The sequence below is a fragment of the Sceloporus undulatus genome, chromosome 7 (genome assembly GCF_019175285.1).
Source record: "Sceloporus undulatus isolate JIND9_A2432 ecotype Alabama chromosome 7, SceUnd_v1.1, whole genome shotgun sequence".
Classification (NCBI taxonomy): Eukaryota; Metazoa; Chordata; class Lepidosauria; order Squamata; family Phrynosomatidae; genus Sceloporus; species Sceloporus undulatus.
Window position 1 is genome coordinate 47754690 of NC_056528.1, and position 24378 is coordinate 47779067.

The 24378-nt window shown below is 39.3% G+C and overlaps 1 protein-coding gene across 1 annotated transcript in view; it reads right to left on the reverse strand.

The window, feature by feature from the left end:
• Window positions 1–224: 224 nt before the first annotated feature.
• Window positions 225–24378, reverse strand: part of SMARCA1 (SWI/SNF related, matrix associated, actin dependent regulator of chromatin, subfamily a, member 1) — a 30170-nt gene continuing 6016 nt past the window's right edge. Inside the window, exons 6-24 of the mRNA XM_042479218.1 lie at window positions 23757–23936; window positions 23117–23272; window positions 22654–22785; window positions 22130–22198; window positions 21875–21984; window positions 21354–21580; window positions 20175–20296; window positions 19507–19659; window positions 18335–18467; window positions 17235–17383; window positions 16774–16893; window positions 15824–15934; window positions 15567–15680; window positions 14212–14334; window positions 11165–11297; window positions 10382–10500; window positions 9814–10026; window positions 3980–4090; window positions 225–713 (exon numbers count right to left, since the gene is read on the reverse strand). Coding sequence (XP_042335152.1) covers window positions 642–713; window positions 3980–4090; window positions 9814–10026; window positions 10382–10500; window positions 11165–11297; window positions 14212–14334; window positions 15567–15680; window positions 15824–15934; window positions 16774–16893; window positions 17235–17383; window positions 18335–18467; window positions 19507–19659; window positions 20175–20296; window positions 21354–21580; window positions 21875–21984; window positions 22130–22198; window positions 22654–22785; window positions 23117–23272; window positions 23757–23936 — 2547 coding nt within the window. The 3' untranslated portion in view covers window positions 225–641. The remainder of the gene's footprint in view (window positions 714–3979; window positions 4091–9813; window positions 10027–10381; window positions 10501–11164; window positions 11298–14211; window positions 14335–15566; window positions 15681–15823; window positions 15935–16773; window positions 16894–17234; window positions 17384–18334; window positions 18468–19506; window positions 19660–20174; window positions 20297–21353; window positions 21581–21874; window positions 21985–22129; window positions 22199–22653; window positions 22786–23116; window positions 23273–23756; window positions 23937–24378) is intronic.

The following is a 24378-nucleotide window of genomic DNA, read 5'->3' on the forward strand; positions in this document are numbered from 1 at the left end:
GCATCTGTGTTTCTAGTTTCACTTATTTGACAGATCTGGTTTCAGGAGCAGATGTAGGTAGACAACTGTTGGCACAAAAAAAAGGTGGGAGAGAGTATGTAAACACATACAGAAGCACTAACTCCTGTATATTACGACCACAAAAGCAAACACTCTCTCAGTCAATGCACTGGAAAAATCCCTAGAAGAGAAGCCGAGTTGAAACATGTCAAACATGCAAGGTCTATTTTTCCTCCAGTCACTTTAATTCAGTCGGTTTCCACGATCAAATAAAGTAGCAAACAACAATAATAAACGTAGAAGATAAAGGGGAATCATTATTATTTTTGTCAAAGCAGGTGCATATAAAACATACAAAAGCTACAAACTCAGCACAAGCGTCAGAAGAACTAGGACTGAGTAAATTTTTGCAGGAGACGTTTTTTAAAAAAGCCCCACAGAATACAAGTGCACAAAAATGCCGGAATGCATAAAATATGAAAACTACGTAGCAGGTAAAGAAAGGTGTTGTAAAATATACAAGGTTTGCACAAACTAAAACCATGGAGGTTGGGGGGATGAATACGGAGAAGACGTCAATAACATTGGCAGACAGAGAGGGCAGTATGGCAGTTTTAAATTAAGTGCTTTCCCCTCCAGTTTTACGTTTTCACTTTCTTGGCATCCTTTTTTCCAGAGCTCTCTGCAGCAGAATCCGCTTTCCTTTTCTGCGACTGGGGAGAGAGGAGAAGAAGAAGAAGAAAATCATTTTTCATCTATCTTAATGCATGGTGATCTATAAAGGTAATGAAACCTAATAGACCATTATGTTTCCAGCTGAAGATAACAAAGGACTCTAGGTCCCTCTGCATTTTCAGCCACGCGCGCCGCATAAAAGACAATCAGGTAGAGGTGCTGAACGAAGACAGTCATAACTTTAACAAAGCCCTTAGTTTGCATGGTTTGTTTTTATTGGCAACATAAAGGTTAGCTCCCTGTTACAAAAAAACAACAACACAACAACATTGGGTGCAAATGACCTAGGCAGAACCGAGAGAAGAAGGTAAAGACCAAGTGATTTGCAAATGGACACAGATATTATATAGTGGCTACTGACTTATGTGAGCAAAACTAAATGAAGCCTTTAGTATGAGCACAAATAGTTATATCTGGAGTTTTGTGAGTTTTCTGGCACTCTTTTCCTTTGCTTCATCCTTTGCATCCTTTGTTACATGCAAGGATTTTACTCTGTTTTTATTCTCGACTTTTCCACGGGTCATATCAAAATCCATAATTTTGGCCCCAAAACCTGCCCTCGACATATACATGAGGTTGACTTATAGTCAAGTATATACAGTACATAGTTTTATAGAAAGCCTATGTAGAGTGCAGTTACCGATCCATAACTCTGGGTTACAAATCTGTAACTGCCATACTGAGTGCTGGCCATTATTAGATTTTTTAAAAGCATCATTACAAAGGAAAGAGACAAAAGAATGAGAGATGGGAGAGGAAAAGACAAAAACAATCTTATAAAGCTTAAGAGTAGGCAGAGGGTATTGAAAAAAATGTGTGCAAGGTTATGAAATCCAGATATAGAAATTATAGTGGGACCATGATGCAGGAAGTTAATATCACCTATGGAGGCCAAGAAAAGAATGGAAGCAGGGGAGAAACTCAAACATGGAACAGCAATGAACCATAATCACAAAGGAATAGGATAAAAAATGGATGCACAAATGTTTGATCTGAATCATTCCAAAAATGACATCTTATAGGTACAATGTCATACTTTAATCCAAGACACACAGACATTTCATGAATCAAGTGAAGACAAATATGATAGGCTCAACCATGGTATTCCTTGGGCTTAATCATATGAAGACAATGAAAATGCGTCCAACCAACATTTCCTTTTAATTCTTTTTATTTTTATATTATATTGCTGGTTTTCTTTAAAGAGAAGGGCAAAGAGCTCAGATTAGAAAAGTGGCAAGGTGTAAGATAAGGAGGATGGAAGAGAAGGGGGATGTAAGAATTTTAAAGAAATCCTTTGCTATCTGAGTATTACTGAAAGAGGTTGAATTCCATGCTAACCGATGACTCAAACTCAGGAGACAACAGAAGGCCTGACAAGATAGCTTAAAGTGGAACAGGAATGCAAGTTAACTTGCAAGCCTTCTCCCAATATCCGCTGCCTTCCTGCCTCAAGCAATGAGGTCTAAAGAGGACTTCAACTCATGTTCACTTGAACATAGATATAAACATTTGTGCAATCAGGAATTATGATGAAGCTAGGTTTCTGATCATGTGAACACAAACAGAAGATTTCATTAGACTTTCCTCCTCAACACAGAGATGGCAGGGAGACCGAGCGGACAATATGGAGTCACAAAAGGTAAGGTTTGCAGGAGTCCACATACTCTCTACCCATATTCACTCTTAGAGCTAACTGGAGCCTGCTGAAGGTCTGCATAACACAAATCACTGCAGTCAGAGCATTTCAACAGCATAGATACTGCCAGTGCTGTTTTAAAATCGCAATAACTTGGGTTTTACGATGATCAGAAATATACATCATTGTGCTTTATTGTTACAGATGTCGCCGTTGTCTCATATATGACTTTATACTTGTAAAATAGCATTTGTTATTGACCTAGCAAGGAGAAAGCTATCAGGAATTCAGCTCCGGGATGTCGGTGGTTTGAGAGCCCTGTGGGAAATTGTAAGTGAGCATCCATGCCACGGATGGCAAATGTCAAAAGGATGACCCATGGGACTGGATGTACCCTTGCTAGGCCACCTTTCAAAAAGATGTCTCTGTGGAAACCGGTTTGCAGCAAAATTGAAAGTGTGACATCTGGCAAGTTTCTCATTTTTGTTATGCTTTGGCTTCAGTTTTTGTCCAGAAGAAAAAGTACTGAAGAAATATCCAATGAACAGGAAGGAAACATAACAATGCATAGCCTCCCAAACCTGTCGTTGCCACTTTCCAAAGATGAGAGAAATACAACTCTCACAGGCTTGGAAATACCCATGAAGTCACCCAAAGCCACCCCTTGTCTTGCTGCCACCTCTTTGCCATCAAGCAGAACAGAGGAGGAGATAGTGAAACAGAAAAAATAGGATGTGGAAGTAAGATCAAAAGCAGATGAACCTTCTTCTATATTTTTCTGACAGCCACAATGAGGAAGGAGCCAATAGAGCAACATTTGTGTAGCACATGAATAGTTTCCCCCCAACACACATAAACACTATCCAGCAGAGGACAGTCATGAACTGATTTCAGCTGCTCCCAAAAGTAAGTCTAAGTCTAGGTCTCTTTTTGGAAAGGGAAACTCTCATGGGCATACTTTATGTAGTAGTCAGTATGCAGAGAGATCTTGCAACACCTTTCAGACTAACTGAAAGAAAGAAGTTGGCAGCATGAGCTTTCATAGACTTCAGTCTACTTCCTCAGATGCAGCTGGAATAGGAAACTTCATCAGCCAAAGTCTGAAATTTCAGAAGAATAATCCTCTCCTCAAGGCCAAGAAGGCCTCTTTCCTGATTTAACAGAGCTGAACCTGGACTCAGCCCAAGTCTTTGCTCTTTTGCAGGCCTTGGAGTGGAGAAGGCACTCTGGTGCCCAAAGTAGCATCTTTGTTTGTGCAAAACACCCATGCAAAGGGGAAAGATGGGATGAATGAGTTCAAGTTCAGTAAGCAACAGGTCCATCTTCTAATCCTAGCACATGTTTTGTAACGCTCTCCAATCCATGTGCTTCCAGAGACTGTGATAACACATGCTCCTTCCTTGTATAACTAGAGCTCACTTAAAACTGGGTTTCGGTTAACATAGCCTCTTAACTTTCTGACTAACCAAAATATTGTGTATTTATTTTTTTAATTGAACTTCTATGACTGCCATTTCCCCCCACTATTTTATAAGCCACTGTGAATACATGCTTGAAAGGCTTGATATCAAAAACAGATAATGAAAGAGAATGCTGATTAATTACCATTGGAGTTTTTGTTCCTCGTTTCTTCTTTTCTGCTTTTTCTTTTTCCTCGATCTCCATATTTTCTTTTTCAATCAGGGATATGAGCGTATTGCAGCGTCTCTGGAGTTCCTAAGCAAGTTCAAATGTATAAAAATAAAGTACATCAAATTCTCAAGCATTTTAACCAAACGTACAAAAGCAAACCCATTCAGTTAAGTCAAGGCGTCTGGGTCAAGAAGATACAAATTGCTCATTGTGGTTGAACTGTTGAAATAACAGCCTTGAAATCTTATTAAAATGTGTTGCAGGTTGACAAATTGTTTCATGTCTGTTGATGCCATCTTTAGGATGCAATCTAGAGTAATTAAAATCAATGGGTATTGAAATTCAATGGGATGGGGACTGTGCCCCTAATTGTGTCCTATAAGACTATTCCACCACATGCAACGAAACGTCTGCCTTAAATTAAGCTTCAGGGCACAAATTGCTAAACAGCTACTGAAATTAGGCTTTCTAAAAATATTCAGATGCAAGGGTTTTCTAATTTAGACTTGTCAATCTGGCTCAGAAAACAGCTTAATTTAAAATAAACTGCAATAAAAGCATTTCTTACATCAAATCATGCAGGAAGCATCCCTCCCCAGAAAACGCACACATATCTTTTCATATCACCCTTTTTTACTTCCTTCTGAAGTCAAAGCCCTCATATTTCTTAGTACAGAAGCATGAACTGAAAGCCCCTTCCAAAGGAGGACCTCAAATAAACATGCAATACTCTGAATTTACGCACGAATTCGACAAAAGCGTTAACCCATATTTAAGTCCTGACATTTTTTCCATCAGGTCATTTCAGGGGGCATTCTACACTATAGAAATAATATGGTTTGTCACCACTTTAAGTGCTATAACTCCATCCTATGGATTCCTGGGATTCGTAGTTTTGTGAGACACCAGCACTCTCTGGCAGAGAAGGCTAAATACCTTAACAAGAAATCCCAGGATTCCATAGAATAGTGCTACTGCACTTACATTGGTGTCAAACTGCATTATTTCTATAGTGTAGATGCACCCTTAGATATCACAGACATTTGGGTGTAGCTGTTGCAACACTGGAACTAGGCCTAGGAAGACCCAGATTGAAATCACCATTCGGCCACAAAGTTCACTGGATTATCCTGAGGACCAAGGCAAGGTACATCTTGAGCTCCATGAAAAATGCCATAAAATGAAACATGTAAGTGTACAACTTTCTCCACATATTGGAGTCTAAAATATAATCCTAACTCGGTAACTGAAAAATATTCAGTGCTGCTCTTCTGACACCAGCCTTGCAGCGTTTCAGGCAAAAGCTTTCCTTCTTCATCACCTTCTATTTCATCCCTTCAATAGGCAGTGCATTCAATGAAGGTGCTCTATCCACTGTGTTACGGCTGTTCTTCAGAATAACCAATAGAAAAGATTCCACCTGCTTTTCTCTTCAGCCTCAATAAAGACATGGCATTGGTATGAAAAAAGCAAAAAGGCCATTTGTATGGGGAAAAGTCACTTAATGAACACTTGCATTCAATCAGATTTTCAATTCTCTCTGCCCCCAGTGCTATATCCATGCAGCAGACAAAGCCATTTCTTAAAAGCCTCTCTTCCAAGAAGAGGACAGAATGGCTGCTCTCGGTTATTTTTGGCCATTCCTGAGTTTCAGAGCTGCACGTCGGCATCTGATCTACATTCCAGGGAAAGCCACAATTGCATCCTGAGTGCCCTAGCACAAGCACTGGCTGGTTTCTCAGACCTTTCTTAAGAGATAAGACCCACTATCACAGTTGCTCTACAGCAGCAGTAAAAACTTCCTGGAATATCACATACTGCCCACTGCCTCAGAAATTACACAACTGAGCAGAGTACCATAGAACTGGAAAGGTCCGCAAGGGCCATCTACTCCAACCCTGCATCATTCTAGAACACCCAACTGCAGCCCTCTTGAAAGATGCATTCAGCCACTGCTTAAAAGAGCTCTTTGGAGGTCCTTAAAGAGAGTTTAGATGGACATCTTTCAAGATACATTATTTGTTTTTACACACCATACAACAGTCTGGCTGTCGTATTTTGTACTAGCTGTCATTTTCAAATGTTTTTCAAGTGTAGCCGCATGTAGAATACAATTGAGTCTAATCAAGAAGCATGGATCTGTGGCAAAATTGTTGCTCCAGAGAAAAGGCACAGCTGGCACACTAGCAGAAGCTGGGGCATTGGAAACTGTAGTATATATGTTCACCGGGGAAACCTTAAGACGCAGCCTTGCACCCCCCCCCCCAAAAGACTATGAAGATAAGGAAATAGAAAGGGAAAATTATAAAGAACAATTTTCCTCTTATAGATTTACAACAGAAGAGAAATGTAAAGCATGAGTGATCAAACACATCTCAAGATAATAAAAACAGCAGTGAGATTTGGCACCTGTTTGGCATCTACTTTGTTTAGGATTTTTTTCCCTCTACACCTGGAGGGTACGGACAATGAATATTAATTTCAGCTGCTTCCTTTCTTTCTCCCACAGATGTATGCTTGTGACAAGAGGAAAGGAAGAACACAAGCGCCCATGTTCCTCCTCAAGACAACTAAAGAGGAAAAAATAATTTGGTTCCCTCAAAAACTGGAGCGTGTCCAAAGCAATGCAACTAAAATGGTAAAGGGTCTGAAAACCATGCCCTATGAGGAACGACTTAGGGAGCTGGGGATGTTTAACTTGGAGAAGAGAAGGCTAAGAAGTGATATGATAGCCCTGTTTAAATACTTGAAGGGATGTCATATTGAGGAGGGAGTAAGCTTGTTTTCTGCTGCTCCAGAGACTAGGATCCAGAGCAATGGATGCATGCTCCAGGAAAAGAGATTCCACCTCAACATTAGGAGGAACTTCCTGACAGTAAGGGCTATTCAACAGTGGAACAAACTCCCTCGGAGTGTAGTGGAGTCTCCTTCCTTAGAGGTCTTTAAACAGAGGCTGGATGGCCATCTGTCGGGTATGTTTTGATTTAGATTTCCTGCATGGCAGAATGGGGTTGGACTGGATGGCCCTTGTGGTCTCTTCCAACTCTATGATTCTATGAAACTGTGTCTGAAATGAAAGCACCTTTCTTCTCCCACATTCCCAAAGGACTTAATGGGATCTGAGTTCCTTCCAGTTCTTATGTAACACCCTGAACTGATTCTCACCAAAAGAACCAAACAAGTTTTCTGGTGCTTCAGACTTTTCTTAAAAAGCTTCCTAGAAAGAGATAGGTGAACATTACCAGAATATTGTAGTTGGTTTATCCTCCCATTCATTTGAGCGCCTGTATCAGAATGACTCCCTTGTTCAAAGATGGCATTAACAGAAGGTTGATCAAACGACTGCCTTGTTTATGTTATAACTAGATGGAATCCTGCACTAGATTTCCGAAGGAGGAAAAAGAAAGCCTTGTGCATCTTAGAAGTATGCGGAGCCTGCATCATGCATGAAGTGTCTTTATTTTGCACTGAAAGGAAAGTGAGTGAATAAGGATGTCTCCATACTTTTAAAATATTACAAGCTTCAGGAGGTAGGAAGCTCTCTCCTAACTAGTAAACCAACATGTGTCATGTTTGTAACCACAGAAGCATTATGGTCACTGCACATTCGTGATTTATCGAACCCTACCAATGTCGCTAGCACCATGATTGCAATAGATGTAACAGAATCATCAATAATATCTGCTGCTGCTTCTGGGAAAGCTGAGTGCTCTGCCTGAGGAAAGAGATTTATAAGAAAGAATATGACATCAACTCCCACATGGGCAGAAGTGTGGGGTTTTAGAAGAGATATTTCTTCTCAGTGCCAGTTGCAGATGAGGCTTCCAGTGTCAATCTGGACTGAGGAATCACTTGAAAGTTTCCTGCCTGTTAAAAATTCAGGCAGCACTTTATAGGTCCTACTTGTGTGAATAAAGCTGATGAAAATCATACACCTACTGCCAGCAAGAAAGAATTTTTAGCTATGCTTGTTTGCCAGCGTCTCTCTCCTCCACCCATTTTCCCCTTTTTCTTCAGCTTACTTCAATTACTGCAAACTGAATTCGAAGTGCAAAAGCAGCTTGTATTCAACAAGGAGGAAGGGAGAGGAAGGGGCAGAATCTTGCCCTTCCCAATACGTTCAAGCAAATGCAAACTCCTGCAGCCTCTCCTAACTTGTGTGTTCTTCCTCATTAATAATGGCTGCAATTTTGACCACACTCTGATGTCTCTTCGTCACCCGTGTCACAGTTTTCATCTGTAAAGTGTTGGAGAGAAATGAAAAAGCAGCCATATTAACAGGCACATGGTATCTTTTCGTTTTAAAAAACATCGTGAGAGCATTTGTACTGCTAGCAACTGCTTGTGGCTCCAAAGGGAGGCTTACTTACGCTTCAAGATGGATAGAAAAGTCTTGGAAAAGTCAAAGCATGGAAAATCCAGCCTCTTATCAGGCTGCCACCGACAGCCTGATACACCTTGCTCTTGTCATTGTCAAAGTTGTAGAAAAAGAAGAGGTGTTGAGCTAAGCCAATAAGTTAGTAATAATCCAAAACCTCATTTACAGGGGAAAAAACCACAGCCCAATGATCCCGCACCAATGGAAGAAGGTAGACAGAGAACTGGCACATGTCATGACCCTAAGAGAAGAGATTTGTGATTCAATGGTGCTTACTATTCCCATCTCTGTCACAGTCACAAAGAAGAAGCATAATTACTACAGCAGAACATCTGAATGTGAAGTACAAGGACTGGTGCAGGGGGAAAAGGGGGAATTTTATAGAAACCATCATGCCATTTATGAGCTCACACTGTGTAAGCCATATGCTTGTAGGAAAATAAGAAAGGCAGAATTATTACATTGGTTTTCTGCAGAGAAATTTTTAAGTAAATGCAAAAGGGGGAAACATGGAAGAAAGTCAACCTATTTCTCTGGAACCAGAGAGACATCTAGTGGCCACAAGCTAGTAGGAGAATTTTCTTAACCCTGTAAAGAAAGAATGTTTATAGGATATGCTAGATTTTCAAGTACTCAATTCTAACAGATGGATTGTGTTTGTGTGTGCCTTCAAACCTGTTAACCTATGGCAGTGGTTCTCAGCCTTCCTAATGCTGCAACCATTTAATACAGTTCCTTATGTTGTGGTGACTCCCAACCGATGGTCTCGGTTCCTAAGACCATCAGAAATATGTGTTTTCCGATGGTCTTAAGCGACCCCAAAGACTCCATAGGTCAGCAGTTGACAGCCGCTGACCTATGGCAACCCCATGAATTTCAGAGGGTTTTTAAGGCAAGTTTTTCCAGTTCTTTTCTCTGAACTATAGCTTACATCACCTGACATTCGTTGCCAGTCTCCCATCCAAATGCCTAAGAGGTATGACCCTGCTTAGCTTCCAAGATCAGGTTCAAATCCTCTGGGGAATCCAACAGAGAGGACACAAGAGCAACAGACCTCTCAAGCTGTCATCCCCCAGCAACTGTTACTCAGAGCACACTCCTTCTGAGGCTGGATGAAGCACACAGTCATCTGGGCTAGTTTTTATTGATCGATCTCTTTCACCTACAATCTTACTCATACCTGGGCAGAAGTAACTCCCACTAATTTAACTGAGGCTTATTTCACAGTGAGTATATATAGAACAGCTATTTGTCCTACTCATTCTGATGTTGCGGCAGCATGGCATGACATAAAGATTATTCATTGATTTAAATAGCTCTGTGCTGATTTTTGAACCAAAAGCATTTAACCCCGAAATGCAAAGGGACCAAGGAGGTTTAACACAGAGACACCAAAAAGATAACCCCAATGAAAGATAGTACTACTTACCATGGCTGTTCTAGACTTGATAAACCAGTCAAATCGAAACTGGGGTGCATTGCGTACACACTGTCTTAGCTCTTCGTACACATTTTCTTTGTCAAACCCCATTTTGTGTAGCATGCATATCAAGAATCTGTCTTCTTCTTCTGTGTAGTTTTTGCCTTTGTTTGTGCCATACTGAATACGCAGCTGATGAAAGGGGGCTTTATATCTTGCAATCTAAAGTTAAAAACAAAATAGTGAGTCACTTCTAAGAATATAATTAAGTGACGATTTATGAAACCCTAAGGGCTACTGAATTATTCCCTCCCCAAGAACTTCGGTCACTTCCAAAATCTTTCTGCTGGTGTAACAACCATAATGTATTTACACTGAGTATTTCAATTCATATGGCTTTATAAAGCTAAACCACTTATCACAAAAGAGAATAGCTTCGCCCACCACTGAATTAATGTAAGCTCTCTACTTAAAAATTAGAAAGGGACAGAGAATACTTTATCAGCGGGGAACATAACCATACGCTGGTTTCTTGGGGACAAAATGAATCAGAAGAAATATTAATTTGCAGAATTACTTTGACATCCAGGGCTTTTTTGATGCTAATCCTCCTCTGTATTCTGGCTTCCCCGCGTTCAATCTGAGCCATGATCCTCTCAATATCCTGAAGTTCATTGCAACGTTCCCAAAATACAGCTGAAATTTTAAAAAATACAAACATTCTTTAAACACACCATTTTTAAAAAAAAATCCAATTACTGATTTTGTATAATTAATGCCTCTGATCCTAAGGACCTGAGCGCAGCTTCCGGCCACTTTGGAGGCATATGTAATTTAAAGAGCATGCCTCTAAAGTGGCCAGAAGCAGCTTCATTTGGCCCATCTCTTTGGTCCCTTAGAGTATATTTATGTATACTTAACTAAGCAGCCTAAGCAGGTTTGGGGAGGGAGTCATGATGTGTCTCAATTATTACTGTTACAATCATGACTCAAGTAGTGATTAAGAATACGGAACAGTTACCTAGATTTACTCATCCATATTCACAAAAGCTACTTAGTCACAATTGGGACACTTGCCATGACTGTAACTCACACACTTTACTGGGCATCAGTTGCATGTGGAGAAGGAGGCCCATTCTGCCAGTGATCATGTGTGGATTTTGTGTCTGTCACATTTTTGCAAGGTGATTAGGCCAAGATTACTTAGGTAAATATATTTAATTAAGCACCTTATACAAAATACTGACCCATCCTCTTTCTACATCCCATATTCTTCAATATTCCCTATCCCAGTAGAATTTAAAACCCAACAAAAAGGTCCCCATCTTTCCGAAACCATCCTGAAAATGTTTCAACAAACCTGAATACTCAATAACTTCTTCAGGTGACTTTCCTTCCACCTCGCGGGCAATATTATCTATGTCATCGCGTCCGTATTTTTCATTGGCTTTAATAAACTGGTTGAAGTCTCTCTTGTTCCAGTTTGTAAAACCCTGTTAAGCAAAAAGTTGCCATTAAGGTGAAAGAAAAAATGTTTTGCAAGATCTTGCATCTTGGAAGGATACAGTTGGATTTGCTCATTAATGCTTCAGTACAATGTCACATAATAATTACAGGGGTTAATGGTCTAGCAGGATTTCCATAAACATCCATTATCCAGGGTTTATTACTCAGTCATAAAAACCTGAGCGAGTTATTTTTGCACACCACTCCTCATGCATCAGGGAGAGAACGGCTGGGGTTTGTTTTTTATTATTATTCATGCCTGTAAATGGCATTTCTCCAAAGAAACAAAGTTCAATCCTAATCTTAATGGATTTCCACTTATACCACACTTGAACAAGCACAAGTAACAAATAAAATTGCAAGAGTCTGAGGGCACTTGTCCAGATGTCATGGCAATCTCCTGGGCACCCTGGAACTAAATGCAATAACATTCTGTTTTGAATACTTACAAAGCAAATGGTGAATGAAATGAACACCTGGATAGCAAGAAAAGAGAGCCAAGACACCCACTTTCTCCTGCACGGTTTGATGCAGTTGCAAGAAACTTCTATTAACTCATGCTATGAAAGCATAAGCCAAAGGTGGCAATGTAATAAGGATTTAAAAAGAAAACCTGAAAAGTTCTCAAACCACAAAAAATACTTTCTATATAAATGATTTATAACTTTGCCTGGGGTTGGACTGGATGGCCTTGCAGTCTCTTCCAACTCCATGATTCTATGATTCTAGAAAACAGAAGGGCCATTCTCAAAAAACACTTAACGTCGCAGATCTGGCTCCAGCCAAACCTCTTTGTTGGAAAGCAAGAAGGGATACTGTTGTTGCTAACTGCCCTTGAGTCGGCCCCAACATGATGAAAATGTGGATGAGACATCTCCAAGAACCCCTATCTTCCACTGTTCTGCCTAGTTCCTACAAACTCAACCCCATATCCTCCCTGAATGAGTCCATCCATCTGATGTGTGGTCTTCCTCTCTCTCTACTACCCTCTACCTTGCTTAGCATTATTGTCTTCTCTAATGAGTTGTATCTACTCATGATATGGCCAACGTACAACAGCCTCAATTTGATCACCTTGGCTTCAGGGAGATTTCAGGCTTAATCGGTTCAAGGATCCATTTGTTTATCTTGTTGGTCATCCACAGTATTCTCAGAGCTCTTCTCCACCACCACACTTTGAATGTGTCGATATTCTTCTTATCTGCTTTTATTCAATGTCCAGCCTTCACACCCAATACATAGTGATGGGAATACAACTGCCTGTACGATTCTAACTTTAGTGCTCAGTTGTATATCTTTACCTTTTAGGATCTTGTCTACTTCTTTCACGGCTGTCCTTTTCCCATTCCTATTCTTATCCTTAAGAAGGGATGTATAATCCCTAAATTTCATCTTTTAAATTTTGCACCATTTCCATAGACAACCTGTATTTCACCAAATGCAGAAAGTGTTTGGGAAAAAGTAATTATAATAATTAATTTTGGGATGAAGATCAAACGGTTCTATGAAATGAGTTCGATTCTATGGTTCTTCTCTTTAAGGAGTCTTCCACAGATGGAATAATTTATTCTGCTGACAATCACTTCTTCCATTAGAGGAAACCTCTTTTATATGAGGAACAAACCTTTGGCTCCAATGCAATACAGCAATAGGTTAGCGAAAGATTAGCAAACATATAGCAACGGATTAGCAAAAGAAAATGCCACATTATATTCTGAAACAGGAACCAACAGCTATGAGAAATTGCACTGAAATAACCAGTTTTAGATTAATGAAAATACAAATCTATGCACACTTGTTTACTACTCAGCCTAAAATGATGGTTGTTTTTGAGTAAACATGTAGAAACATACTGTGAAATGCCCAGCTATGTTTAAGACATTACCAGAAGCTTTTGCTTTCCCCACAGCTATTCTAGTCATATTTCTCTGTGATCAAGTCTGTGTAATAAATAATTCTTTCAAATAACTAGGCAGTAGGTAGACTTGAACTGCTCTGACAAGATGAAAGTTTACATAGAAATATAAAACAAAAACCAGGTATTTTGGTATACATTTTCCCAGATAATAAATACTACCATTAAAGACTTCCAAAGTGACAGTACAGAAACTAAGAATGATTGGCTTATGTTGCAATTTCAAGTCAAGCTTCACTTCAATTAACAGAGGCAATTTAAATGTTCAAAGGACAATTACTAAAATAACCATTTAAGAGCACCCCTCAAGCCTGCAAATACTTAATGCATAAATATATTAAGGAGAATGTGACAAAATTCTATGCTTCCTGCTTCATAATATTAAAAGGGCAAGAAGATCTAAAAATGATTTTCAAACAGACCTACTTTTTACTCACAAAAACGATTACACCGATTTTGACAGGACTGGTTAAATGCTGAAGCAAATCTAAGTTTGGATAGCTGCCCTGGGTGGTTAAAAGTGAAACACCTAGCTTGAAGTGGCTGGAACCACGCACTGTAATGTACATAAGTATGCCAATCCAAAAATGATAAGCAGTCATTATCTAAAGAGGAGGATAATTCATTGAGGGAACAAACGGTGGTTAGGGAATTCCAGGCTTTAGTCTCAACATGAATCTTGCCAGTTCTTCTCTAAAGTCTCATCTCTCTTTTCCTATTATGGAAAGCAGGGGCAATCTAATAGCTGCCATTGTAAAAGAAAGCACTGCAATGGAGCATTCCTTTCAAACCCATGTAATTAAGCAAGAATTTATGTATATGCCAGCAATACGGTTTCTGCAGCATTCCACAGGATCAGGAAAGTCATCCCATGACATGTTGGCTGTGTGCTACAAGTTCTTTTGTCCCCCCCCCCAAATTTAGCTTATTACACTATAAGCAGATATGATTATTAAAAGATTATACTGTATTGGAAAGCATTTTACCTGGGTGAGAAGTTTCTCCTTCTCTTCAGCCTCTTCTGCACTAAGAGGCGCCGACTCATCAATCTTCCGCTGTTCCTCTTTCTGAACCTGAGCTGCATTGGGGAGCTCAGGATTCCTAGGGACCTAAAATCAGTGGTGGAATGAATGAATAGTAGAAGAGCAATGCTATTAAGGGTTGTGTATATAGCCCTATCTATCTCCCTTTATAGCATTTTCCAGAAACACTACTCAGGCAGGATTGATGGATATCTCATCTACTGAGCATTTGTTAGAGCAAGAAATATTTCCCTGGCATCGGGACGCTGATAGAGAAACGTTGCTTTTACTGGTGTTTACAGGTCTTGGAAAGTTCTTCAGGCAAGGTGAATGTTGCACATCGTAACTCATCCATCTACAGTTGTTCTTTCATGGCTTGCAGGCACTTGTTCTGCAGAAGCATAATGATAACTGCAGCTAGTAAATAACCAACACACCTCAAGAGGGTCTTGTTAGGCCTGAAAAGGGCTCAAGGACGCCATGAATGAGAAAGAGGAGGTGTGTGTAATGAAAACGCACACAGTCAGACACACACACTTACTCCAGTGATTATGCGATGAAGCAGGCATTAAGTTTTATAGTTATTTTTATCCTGTATCGAATAAACCTAAACCACAATTATCTGATATTCAGACAATCTTTACAATGCTTTGGCTTTCTTTAACATTTCTAACAAGCAGCACCTAAAGTCATTGTTAGAAACTACCATTCAAACCCACACTATAATGTAATGTATCTTATAATTTAAAACAGGAACAAATCAGTTCTGATAGTAAAGGCTAGAGCAATAAAATAACTGGATTACTTTAAAAGCCCATTGCGAAAGAAGGGGAATGGTACAGACTGGACTCATCAGAATAATTAAGTCTTTGCCACCCTCCTAAAACTTGAGCGAAAGGAGACCAACTGAACCTCTTTTGTAATGGAGTGTCTCCACTAGATGCATATCTGGTAGAAAAGCAAGGAGCACAGTACATAAGGAAGTGATTACTCAATGACCCAGAAAGCCTTAAACATTAGACTATAACAACCACTTCCCAGCTTCCCCCTTTGTGTGTTTTGTGAGAGTGAAATCTGATCTCCTGTCACTGTGTTTGGTTTGACCCCATCACAGTATGTACAGATCTAAGCTGCATCGGCATTGCCGAAACAATCCGGTTTGACACCACTTTAACTGCCTTGACTCAATGCTATGGAATTCTGGGAATGGTAGTGTGTTAGGGCACCAGTGCTCCATTTTAAAATGTCGCACAAATTCTATTAATTTCAAAATGTGGGCACATGGATATCAATGTTATTTGGGAGCGGTAGACTCTTACCTTGTAGCCTATAGTCTTGCGATAATAAAGAATCTCTTTTTCAAGAAGTTCAAATAGCCGTGGCGGAAAGAACTGGAAATCTTGAATATTTGGCTGTTTCGGAGGTCGTGGGGCCTTTGAAATTAAACACATCTATTATTAATGCCACACTGGGATTTGTATATTTGTCTTCAAACACTGGCAACGTTATGGTTCATATAAACAAGATTATTCCGTTAGGGAGGCGAACATTCAATATAAAACTACAACTCTTTCACCTTTGGAATTTTTGGCTCACTGACACGGAGAGCTTCTCGGAAATAGGCATCCACAGCATAGTTGGCTTTACGCTCTCGTTTCGGAGGTTCAATCCATTCCATCATGCTCAGCTAGAAAACAAATTCATTTTTAAGGCTACTAAAATATAGCATGTATCCACTTATCAAGATGGTACTGCTGAATTCCTCGAGGTTTTTGGTCTGTTTAGTTTCCACATTCTACTTGATACTTCACGGTTTTAAAGTGACCAAAAGAAATGGGGTTTTTTTTTAGTGTTTCATGTCCTCTCCATGAACAGATGAGTGATTGTCTACAATTGAGACCTGAATTGCAGTGATGTCCTGGATGTGCAAGTCAAACCTCATTGCCATGGTAGACTGAATTAAACGCTAAATGAGAAACATGGAAATACAGAGAACCTCCTAAAGATATTCTGTACCTCAAAATAACCAACCAAAATATGGTCAGTTAAACATCGAGGAAAAGGTTTGTTAAACCAGCAAGTAAACCAGATGTCAGCTTTCTTTTTACTACCTGATTTAAAAAAACATTTTGATCTGGGCCTAAAACGGGGCCACAAAAATACGGCAAAACTGTCACCATGAATGGAGACAACTGGAGAAGTCCACTATAAGAGGACTTTAACAACCAAGCAGAAACACAGAGGAGCAGGGACTTCTTTGGGTAGACAAAGTGAACGCATAAACTGTTTGGGAACCAGTATTAGGCTCCAGTCACTCATTCTGTAATAGCATTTTTTTTAAAAGACTGAACACTGTCCTCTTGTATGAAACACTACAGTCCACCCCCAAAAAAAATCCTAGATTTACCCCTAATATAACCTACTTGGAGTGCCTACTTAGGTTTTTATGGCCCTCTTTGAGTAACATCATTCAATAATGACTGCAATGCAATCATATTTCTATTATCAGTATCATGGGAAATGTACCTTTTGCTTCCCTCTATAATCTTCTCCTTCAAAATTGTACAAACTCATTTCTGTATCCATAGTGAAGTTTCGAAGAGAGCTCTCGCCCATTTTTTGCAAACGTTCATTCATTTCAGCCGTCTAAAGCAGATCACACAGACACACACAAAAAGAATATTGTCGCCTTAAAAATGTTGCTTCTCATAAATAAAACATAAAACTGACTTGATCATGCCAAATGAAAAGAACTAAAGAGACCGAGTTCTGATGATTACAGGTTTAAGACAAACAATAATGAAGAAATTGTGCTGAAGTAATTTACGGCTGGCTCTAGATCAATCTGCCTCAACTTGGTGCTCTTCAACTATTTCAGATTACAACTCTCAGTGTTGCCGGTCATTATGTGGGTTGAGTGGGTCTGATGGGAGCTAAACACACACAAAGGGCACCAGAATCAGGAAAGCTGCTCTGGATCTTCTCACCTTTTTTTCACCTCTTTCTAAAATAGTGGTAATATCTTCATCGGTCAATTCACTGTCCTTGGAAGCAAATACATGGGTCGCTCCGTGTCGGATCATCTGCAGCATTTCATCTTTTGCCAGTTTGTTAGATTGCTGATCAATTAGTCTCCCTGATGCAGGAAACAAAGAAACAATACTTCTTAGCATTTTCTACACAAGAGTTATATTGGAATTCATCTAAATAGGAGCTCAGCAAACCTGTGGAAAGTATAAGGAACGTAATCCATGATCAAAATCCCAATCCCGAACCTGTAACTGTGGTTTTTTGAGTGATCTCCACAAATGGGTTTTGCCTCTGCATAGAACATGACTAGAAAATTCTAAAGCTGAGTAAGCTGGTGGAAACGTTTCAGCTGTGGTCTCTGTGCAGACACAAAACCCATTACTGTGTGATGCAGTTTTACAGCTCACATTTTACATCATGTAAAACATGATGCAGTTTTACAGCTCTCCTACTTTAACTGCTAAGCAGCTTGTCATCTGGCTAGGTATGGACTATTTGTGTGGCACTGACAATCAGATCAGAAAAACAATATAAACTAGGAGGAGAATGAAAAATCAGCATGTTACAATTATATTTAATTATTCTAACTCTGATGCCATTTTAATGAGGAAGGAAGACTTTTGCTGCTCAAGAAACATTTGTTATGAACTATTGAGATATTAACACTGAGACAGGCTTAGAAATGTCTATACATGTGACTCTATGATTCTATTCTATGATTCTATGACTTCAAAATTGGAAACATTTTGCTTCCATTTTTACCTTCATGTTTTTAGAACATCGCTGAAAATCACTGACGGCAGAACTATTTGCTGTGGTTGAACTCTCTTGATAGTTTTGCCTGCTCTTTTTTTTATGCCTTAACTGTGTTTCTAAATGTTTGACTGAAATTTTAAGTTACTGCAATGCTAGAAACATGGAAACAGGAGGAAAATTTAATCGGCAACAGAATTCTTATTTGGAGCAACATCCTTCAATTACATCCCTGGGTCAGAGTCAACTTCTCCTTGTTCTTTAAAAACTTTAGTCCTAAGCCCTGAGAAATGTTATGGGGTACCTTGCTGTATAACTATTGAGTCCAGCCTCAGTTTTATTTCGGCTCTCTCTACAATTCTCTCTTCCACAGTGTTGTCAGTGATGAGTCGGAATACCCGTACTGGTTTCTTCTGGCCAATACGATGCGCACGATCCTGTTCACAAAAACAATAAAATTTAGTAATACATCCACACAACAGATTCTGATAGAAGCAAAATAAAACATACAAACATATATACAACATCTGCAAATATCAAGGTTATGTGTTATACGAAGATATTTTGTCGCTGCTGTTCTCATAGTTTACTCTATTACCTACATTATTCATACTGTGCATTCTATTTTAGAAAGTGTTTCAAAGCTTGTCCTTTCTTCAGTAAATATTTTTAAAGCCCTGCTCTGAAGGAATGCAGTGGTGCTCCTATTCAAACTGGCAAAAGCCAACTGGAAGATCAATGTGGCTTCTTTTTTAACACACTGAGGCATGATTTCAACAGACTTTTGACCTAACATTGATTATATCATGGCTCCTGAGATTCTCTGAAATCTTAGTGTGTAACCATTTCAATATTTAAGTATTTATTGCATAAGAGTTTTTAACAATGGGCCATGAGCACTTTAAACATGAAGTAGAGAAAGCAAATATAAACAACCAAATGGTTGAAATAAATCCAATTTACATGTCTCAGTCCACAGCAATTCCAGAGTGACTTAAACTGCTAAATAACCATTGCTCAGTGGCTTTCCTCCTCACTGTCATCCTTGTCTTTGTGGTCTGTGGACCAGTCTTTATTCTAGCCATCGATCATTCATAACCCTTTGGGTCATCCCTTAGGATAAACCCCTTGGGGTCTGGAATTGAGTCCTCTCATCTAACTGACCTTAAACCCAATCCACCAGAGAGGCACTTCATCTATAACAAAAAGTGAAGAGATAAGGTATTTTCTCTTTTGCACCACACTAATTCTGGGCTCACAACTGCAGTGTAAAATCAGACTGAATACCAAACAATGGTTTGGCTTTGTACAAGTGAACCTATGGTTTGGGCGCTCCTCCTCCCCATGGTTCTCTCACTCTGGTTTGGCACCACAAACAAACCAAGCCAAAGACGACTTAGCCTCTCAGGCAGAGTCTATCTCAGCGCTGGTTAACCTAATGTCTATGACTTGAGACAGATGAAAAAGACTGCTTACCATGGCTTGCAGATCAACTTGTGGGTTCCAATCAGAATCGTACAAGATAACAACATCAGCTGTTGCTAGATTAATCCCCAAACCTCCAGCTCTTGTACTCAACATAAAAACAAACTTTCTGCTGTTGGGAGCATTAAATGTGTCTATTGCTTCCTAAAAAGAAAAGAAAAACAGATTTCATTAAAATAATACCTCAGTGGGTGATTTAAAAACTCAAGTCATTTTCATGGAAAGGTGTTGAGCCAAACATAATCATGGTAAGAAGGCTCTGAATCAAAACTATCAGAAGTACTTGAAGGCATTGGAACCCCAGAACATGAGTTACAGATAACTTTTGGCTACACTGTTGTTTTTCACCTGTATTCTTTATAAATGCACCTTTCATTTATTGTGTTTTCAAGTGACCGTTCAAACTTAAATTAGAAGACTGAATGACATGAAAGAAACTCGAGAGACCATTCAATAATCCTGGATCAATCTCTGTTTATAAGACCTGTCACAGATAAAAATCCTTGCTTGGCAAGTTGGTGCCTTGGGAAGTGTAAATGCCAGCGGAGAAATGACTGGTCACTGTTTAAGAGTCCACTGGACAGCTATTGCCCAGGCTTCAACCTGCCTTCAGGACAGAACAGAATGAAAATTCAAGTGACTAAATAAATCCTTCTCACCTCTCTCTCCTCGTGTGGGGTTTGCCCATCCAACCGACAATACTCATAACCCCGCCACATGCAATAATCTTCCAGTATATCCAATAAACGGGTCATCTGGCTAAAAACGAGAACTCTAGAACCTGAGGCACAAACAAATGATAAGAATACATTTTATCATGCTGCCAAAGTGAAGTGAGAGCCATGTTTATTAAATAAAAGCTATATTTTATTTTCACATAGTGCTTTTGCTTTTCTCTCTCTTCCTCCAACTTTCTTCTTCCGATAAAGGCTTTTAGTTTCATGCAGAGCACCCACAAGGGCCACAGTGCCAACACTGATCTCATTGCCTTTGCTTATTCTCCTTCGTATGGTTTCACATCCTTTGAGGTGCACTCACTACATGCCCAGCTGGTTATTGTGTCTATACAGTCTGTTCATGGACACATTACATAACATAGGCTATTACTGGAAATAAGGCCCCCCACTTTTTCATCTGCCCACAAGACAACATTGCTTCAATGTCCTCATTACTAGTCCTGTATCTTTCTACACAAATTGGGGGAAATAAAGGGGTATATTCATTGGTCCCAAATAGAAAGGAAGCTAAACCGGTTTCCTTTGCTTGGTCATCCAAGTCTCCAAAGTAAGAATCAGGTAATCAACCGCATCTCTAACTGTAATCTGTTTATCCCATATAATTCAATGGGATCCACCAAAGAACAATAAGCAATTTTCAAAGTAGCCATGTTAGTCCCTTGCAGCATAAAAAGAAAGAAAGAAAGAAAGAAAGAAAGAAAGAAAGAAAGAAAGAAAGAAAGGGGGAGGGGAGAATGTGGCAACACCTTTAGGACTAATAACTGCAACAACCCATTTTGGACTGTTTACAACCTAGATTCCATTTCCTTCTATATGCTACAGTTGGGTGGACAACATGTTACAATTGGGACCCCCAAATGTATCCCCTGAAGCCCCCCCCCCAAGCCTTCAGACTAAAAATATTAACAAAAATTCAGAGTGATTCGCTGCCCAAAAACCACTCAATGTGTGTCCAAATCACATCACTTCAAGACATTCCAAACAGTGTTAGTGCAGCCCACCAGGTGGTCACAGGGTGCAAAAATGGCTCTGCTCTCTGTGCAGTTGCCTACCCATGTGCTACAGTGCAAGTTGTAACTATTCATGACAGGCCTAACTTACCCTGTTCTTTGAGTTTTGATAACAATTTATCCAGAGCAACCATTTTACCACTGTTAGTCACAAGATGAGTGTCAGTGGTGTACGGAGGGCCAGGTTCAGCACCATCAAACAGGTATGGATGGTTACAACACTTTCGCAGCTGCATCAGGATGTTCAACAATCGCATCTTATCCATTTTCCCGGCTGAATTCAGGATGTCAATATCTTTCATCAGAATTTTAGTATACCTACAAGTTTATTCAATAATGTTAAACAGATGTTTGTCTTTAAATACACATCAAAACCTAAACATATTAACATATGGATTTCTTTCAGTCTATATAGGGTTACTTTGAAACAAGTGCTATCTCCACCATGCATTTTGACTCAAAAATCCTGGAATGGAGGCAACACCTAGGACTTGATAAAACTGTGGGTCAAGTTAAACTTGGATACAAACTTGGATTTCCCTGTTTACAGATTTTCAACACACTACCCCAGCAGAGTGGCCTAATTTTAAGAGAAAGGAAAAGAAGCCTTACCATTCCCTCTGCATTTTGCTGAGTCCCAGATAAATTTTCACTTCTTTTTTAGGAGGCAGGCTCTTCTCCACTTCAGCTTTTATCCGCCGCAACAAGAATGGCTTTAAAACCTGGCAGAAAAATGATCAACACATTGCCGCAGGTCTATTACACCACTCTGAGCACTACCCACCTTGCCTGATTCCCGGAGCTATTTGTTTGTGTATTACAATGTTCATATCCCCCTTCTCAAGCAAGAAACATTGTTATACTTACTGCATGGAGTCTCTCCACAAGTTTTTGATCGCCAAGACAATTTTTAGTGTCAAACCATGAGTCAAAATCCTACAGATATCAAAGGAAAAAAAGTATTAATGCTGTGATTGTATTTCCAAAGGTTAGCAGCATTTAATTTAGACCAAGAAGAAATTCTAAGTATGATTTACATGTTAAAAGAACATGCATCTTCCACTCAAAACAGCATGGCCATGTCAGTTTCTCCCTGCCTACATCATGTAGTAAAACATGCTCCATGCCCTGATACCATTTTGTTTCTGGCAGAGATACAGTTTGCTGGCTGACAATGTGATGATGTCTGGGGGAAAGCTGTTAAACCTATTTAAATGCTGTTACCTGAATATGCTTTATTTTATTCTTCCTTCCACTATTCTCACTAATTTTTCATCTCTTATTCTGTAAGCCAATAAAATATAAAGGCACCCTCTCTATTTTTGCAGAAACTAGATTAACAATAAGTGTGGTAAAGAACAGCATGATTTTAGCGTCAAACCCAATCTCACCTCTGCAGAATTGAAGACGTCGGGTAAAAGGAAATTGAGCAATGCCCACAGCTCATGGAGATTGTTCTGTAAGGGAGTTCCTGTCAATAGCAACCGATTGGTTGTCTTGAACTCGCGTACAATCTCGGATAGCTACAAAAAACGTAAAAGCATATTTATTATAGCACAAAATACATGTTTACAAACTGGAATCCCAAGCATTTCAGAACTGAGTTCCAGGCTACCACATTTCTTAAGATAAAATTGTTTTAAAATGTGAATCAAGAATTGCTGCTTTAATTCCTACTAACACCCTTTCCCCATATTCTAATAGGAAGTACATGGAGATATGTACTTCTGTCTCATTTTTTCAAAGTGCATCAAAATGTGTTTCTTCCCCACAAAACTGTCGTTTTTCTCTTCTATATTGTTCTATTCTAGTATTACAGCTTGAGGTACCTACAGAAATAAAATCCTTGCTTACCTTAGATTTTTCATTCTTTATACGGTGGGCTTCATCAATCACCAGATATCGCCAGTTAAATTTTTTGAAGACAGACTTCTCTTTAATCACCATTTCGTAGGAGGTCACACAGACATCCCATTCTCCAGGCATCATAACATCACGGATGAAAGCAGCCTAATGAAAAATGAACATGCTAAATACTTCTAGGAAAGATAAAGGAGCTGGGTAGGTTTAGCTTGGAGAAGAGAAGATTGAGAGATAACAAGATAGCTTTAAATATTTGAAGGGATGTCATACAAAATATGGAGTAAGCTTGTCTTCTGCTGCTCCAGAGATTAGACAAACCAATGAATTCAAGTTACAAGAAAAGAGATACCTGCTAAAGACCAGGAAGAACTTCTCTACTATAAGAGATGTTGGACAGTGAAATGGACTGCCTCAAAGGGTGGTGGACTCTCTTTCTTTGGAGGACTTTAAATAAAGGTTAGATGGACATCTTCCAGGACTGCTTTAGTTGCAGATTTCATTGATGGGCTAATCAGTTGGTCCTGTTATTTTCTGTAAAGTGCTATTCAATAAATAACAGTTACAGGGGAAATGTTCTTGAGGCATCACACATACTGACATGTACAGCACGATTTAACTGCTACTCACTTACTCTAGCATCCTTGTCCCCAATGAGACATACAGCACGCAGTGATGGAACCCAGCGTTTAAATTCATTCATCCAGTTGTGCAATGTCGATTTTGGAACCAGAACCATGTGTGGACCGGGAATGTTTCGGTAATGCTTCAGGTAGCCCAGCAATGCAATAGTTTGCAGTGTCTTTCCAAGTCCCTACCAAAAGAACAACAACAATAATTATGACAGTAGTAATGAAGTTGTGTTTCACTTTTAGCAGCACTGAACTAATTTCCATTTATAACGGTGCATGGTAAAGTATAATCTGCAGTACAGAAATCTGCTATAATTTCAGTATATTGCAATATGCAAATTACAACTCTGGTTAGAGTTTATTTTGAGACAATAAAAATACAGCTTCTCATAAGCATGTAATACACAAGAAATATTACAGATAATGAATGCTTTAATTACATTTTGCTCTGAACCGTGTTGCTACTGAATATTTGAGTCTCAGACTATATTACAGTTATGCATTATTCATTTTCCCTTGAATTACACAAAACTTTTGTTCCTTGACTCCATGAGATACATGGTGCGCTGCTATTTTTCTATACACAGAAAAGGGGAGGCATTAACTACAAAAGAACAGGAAATG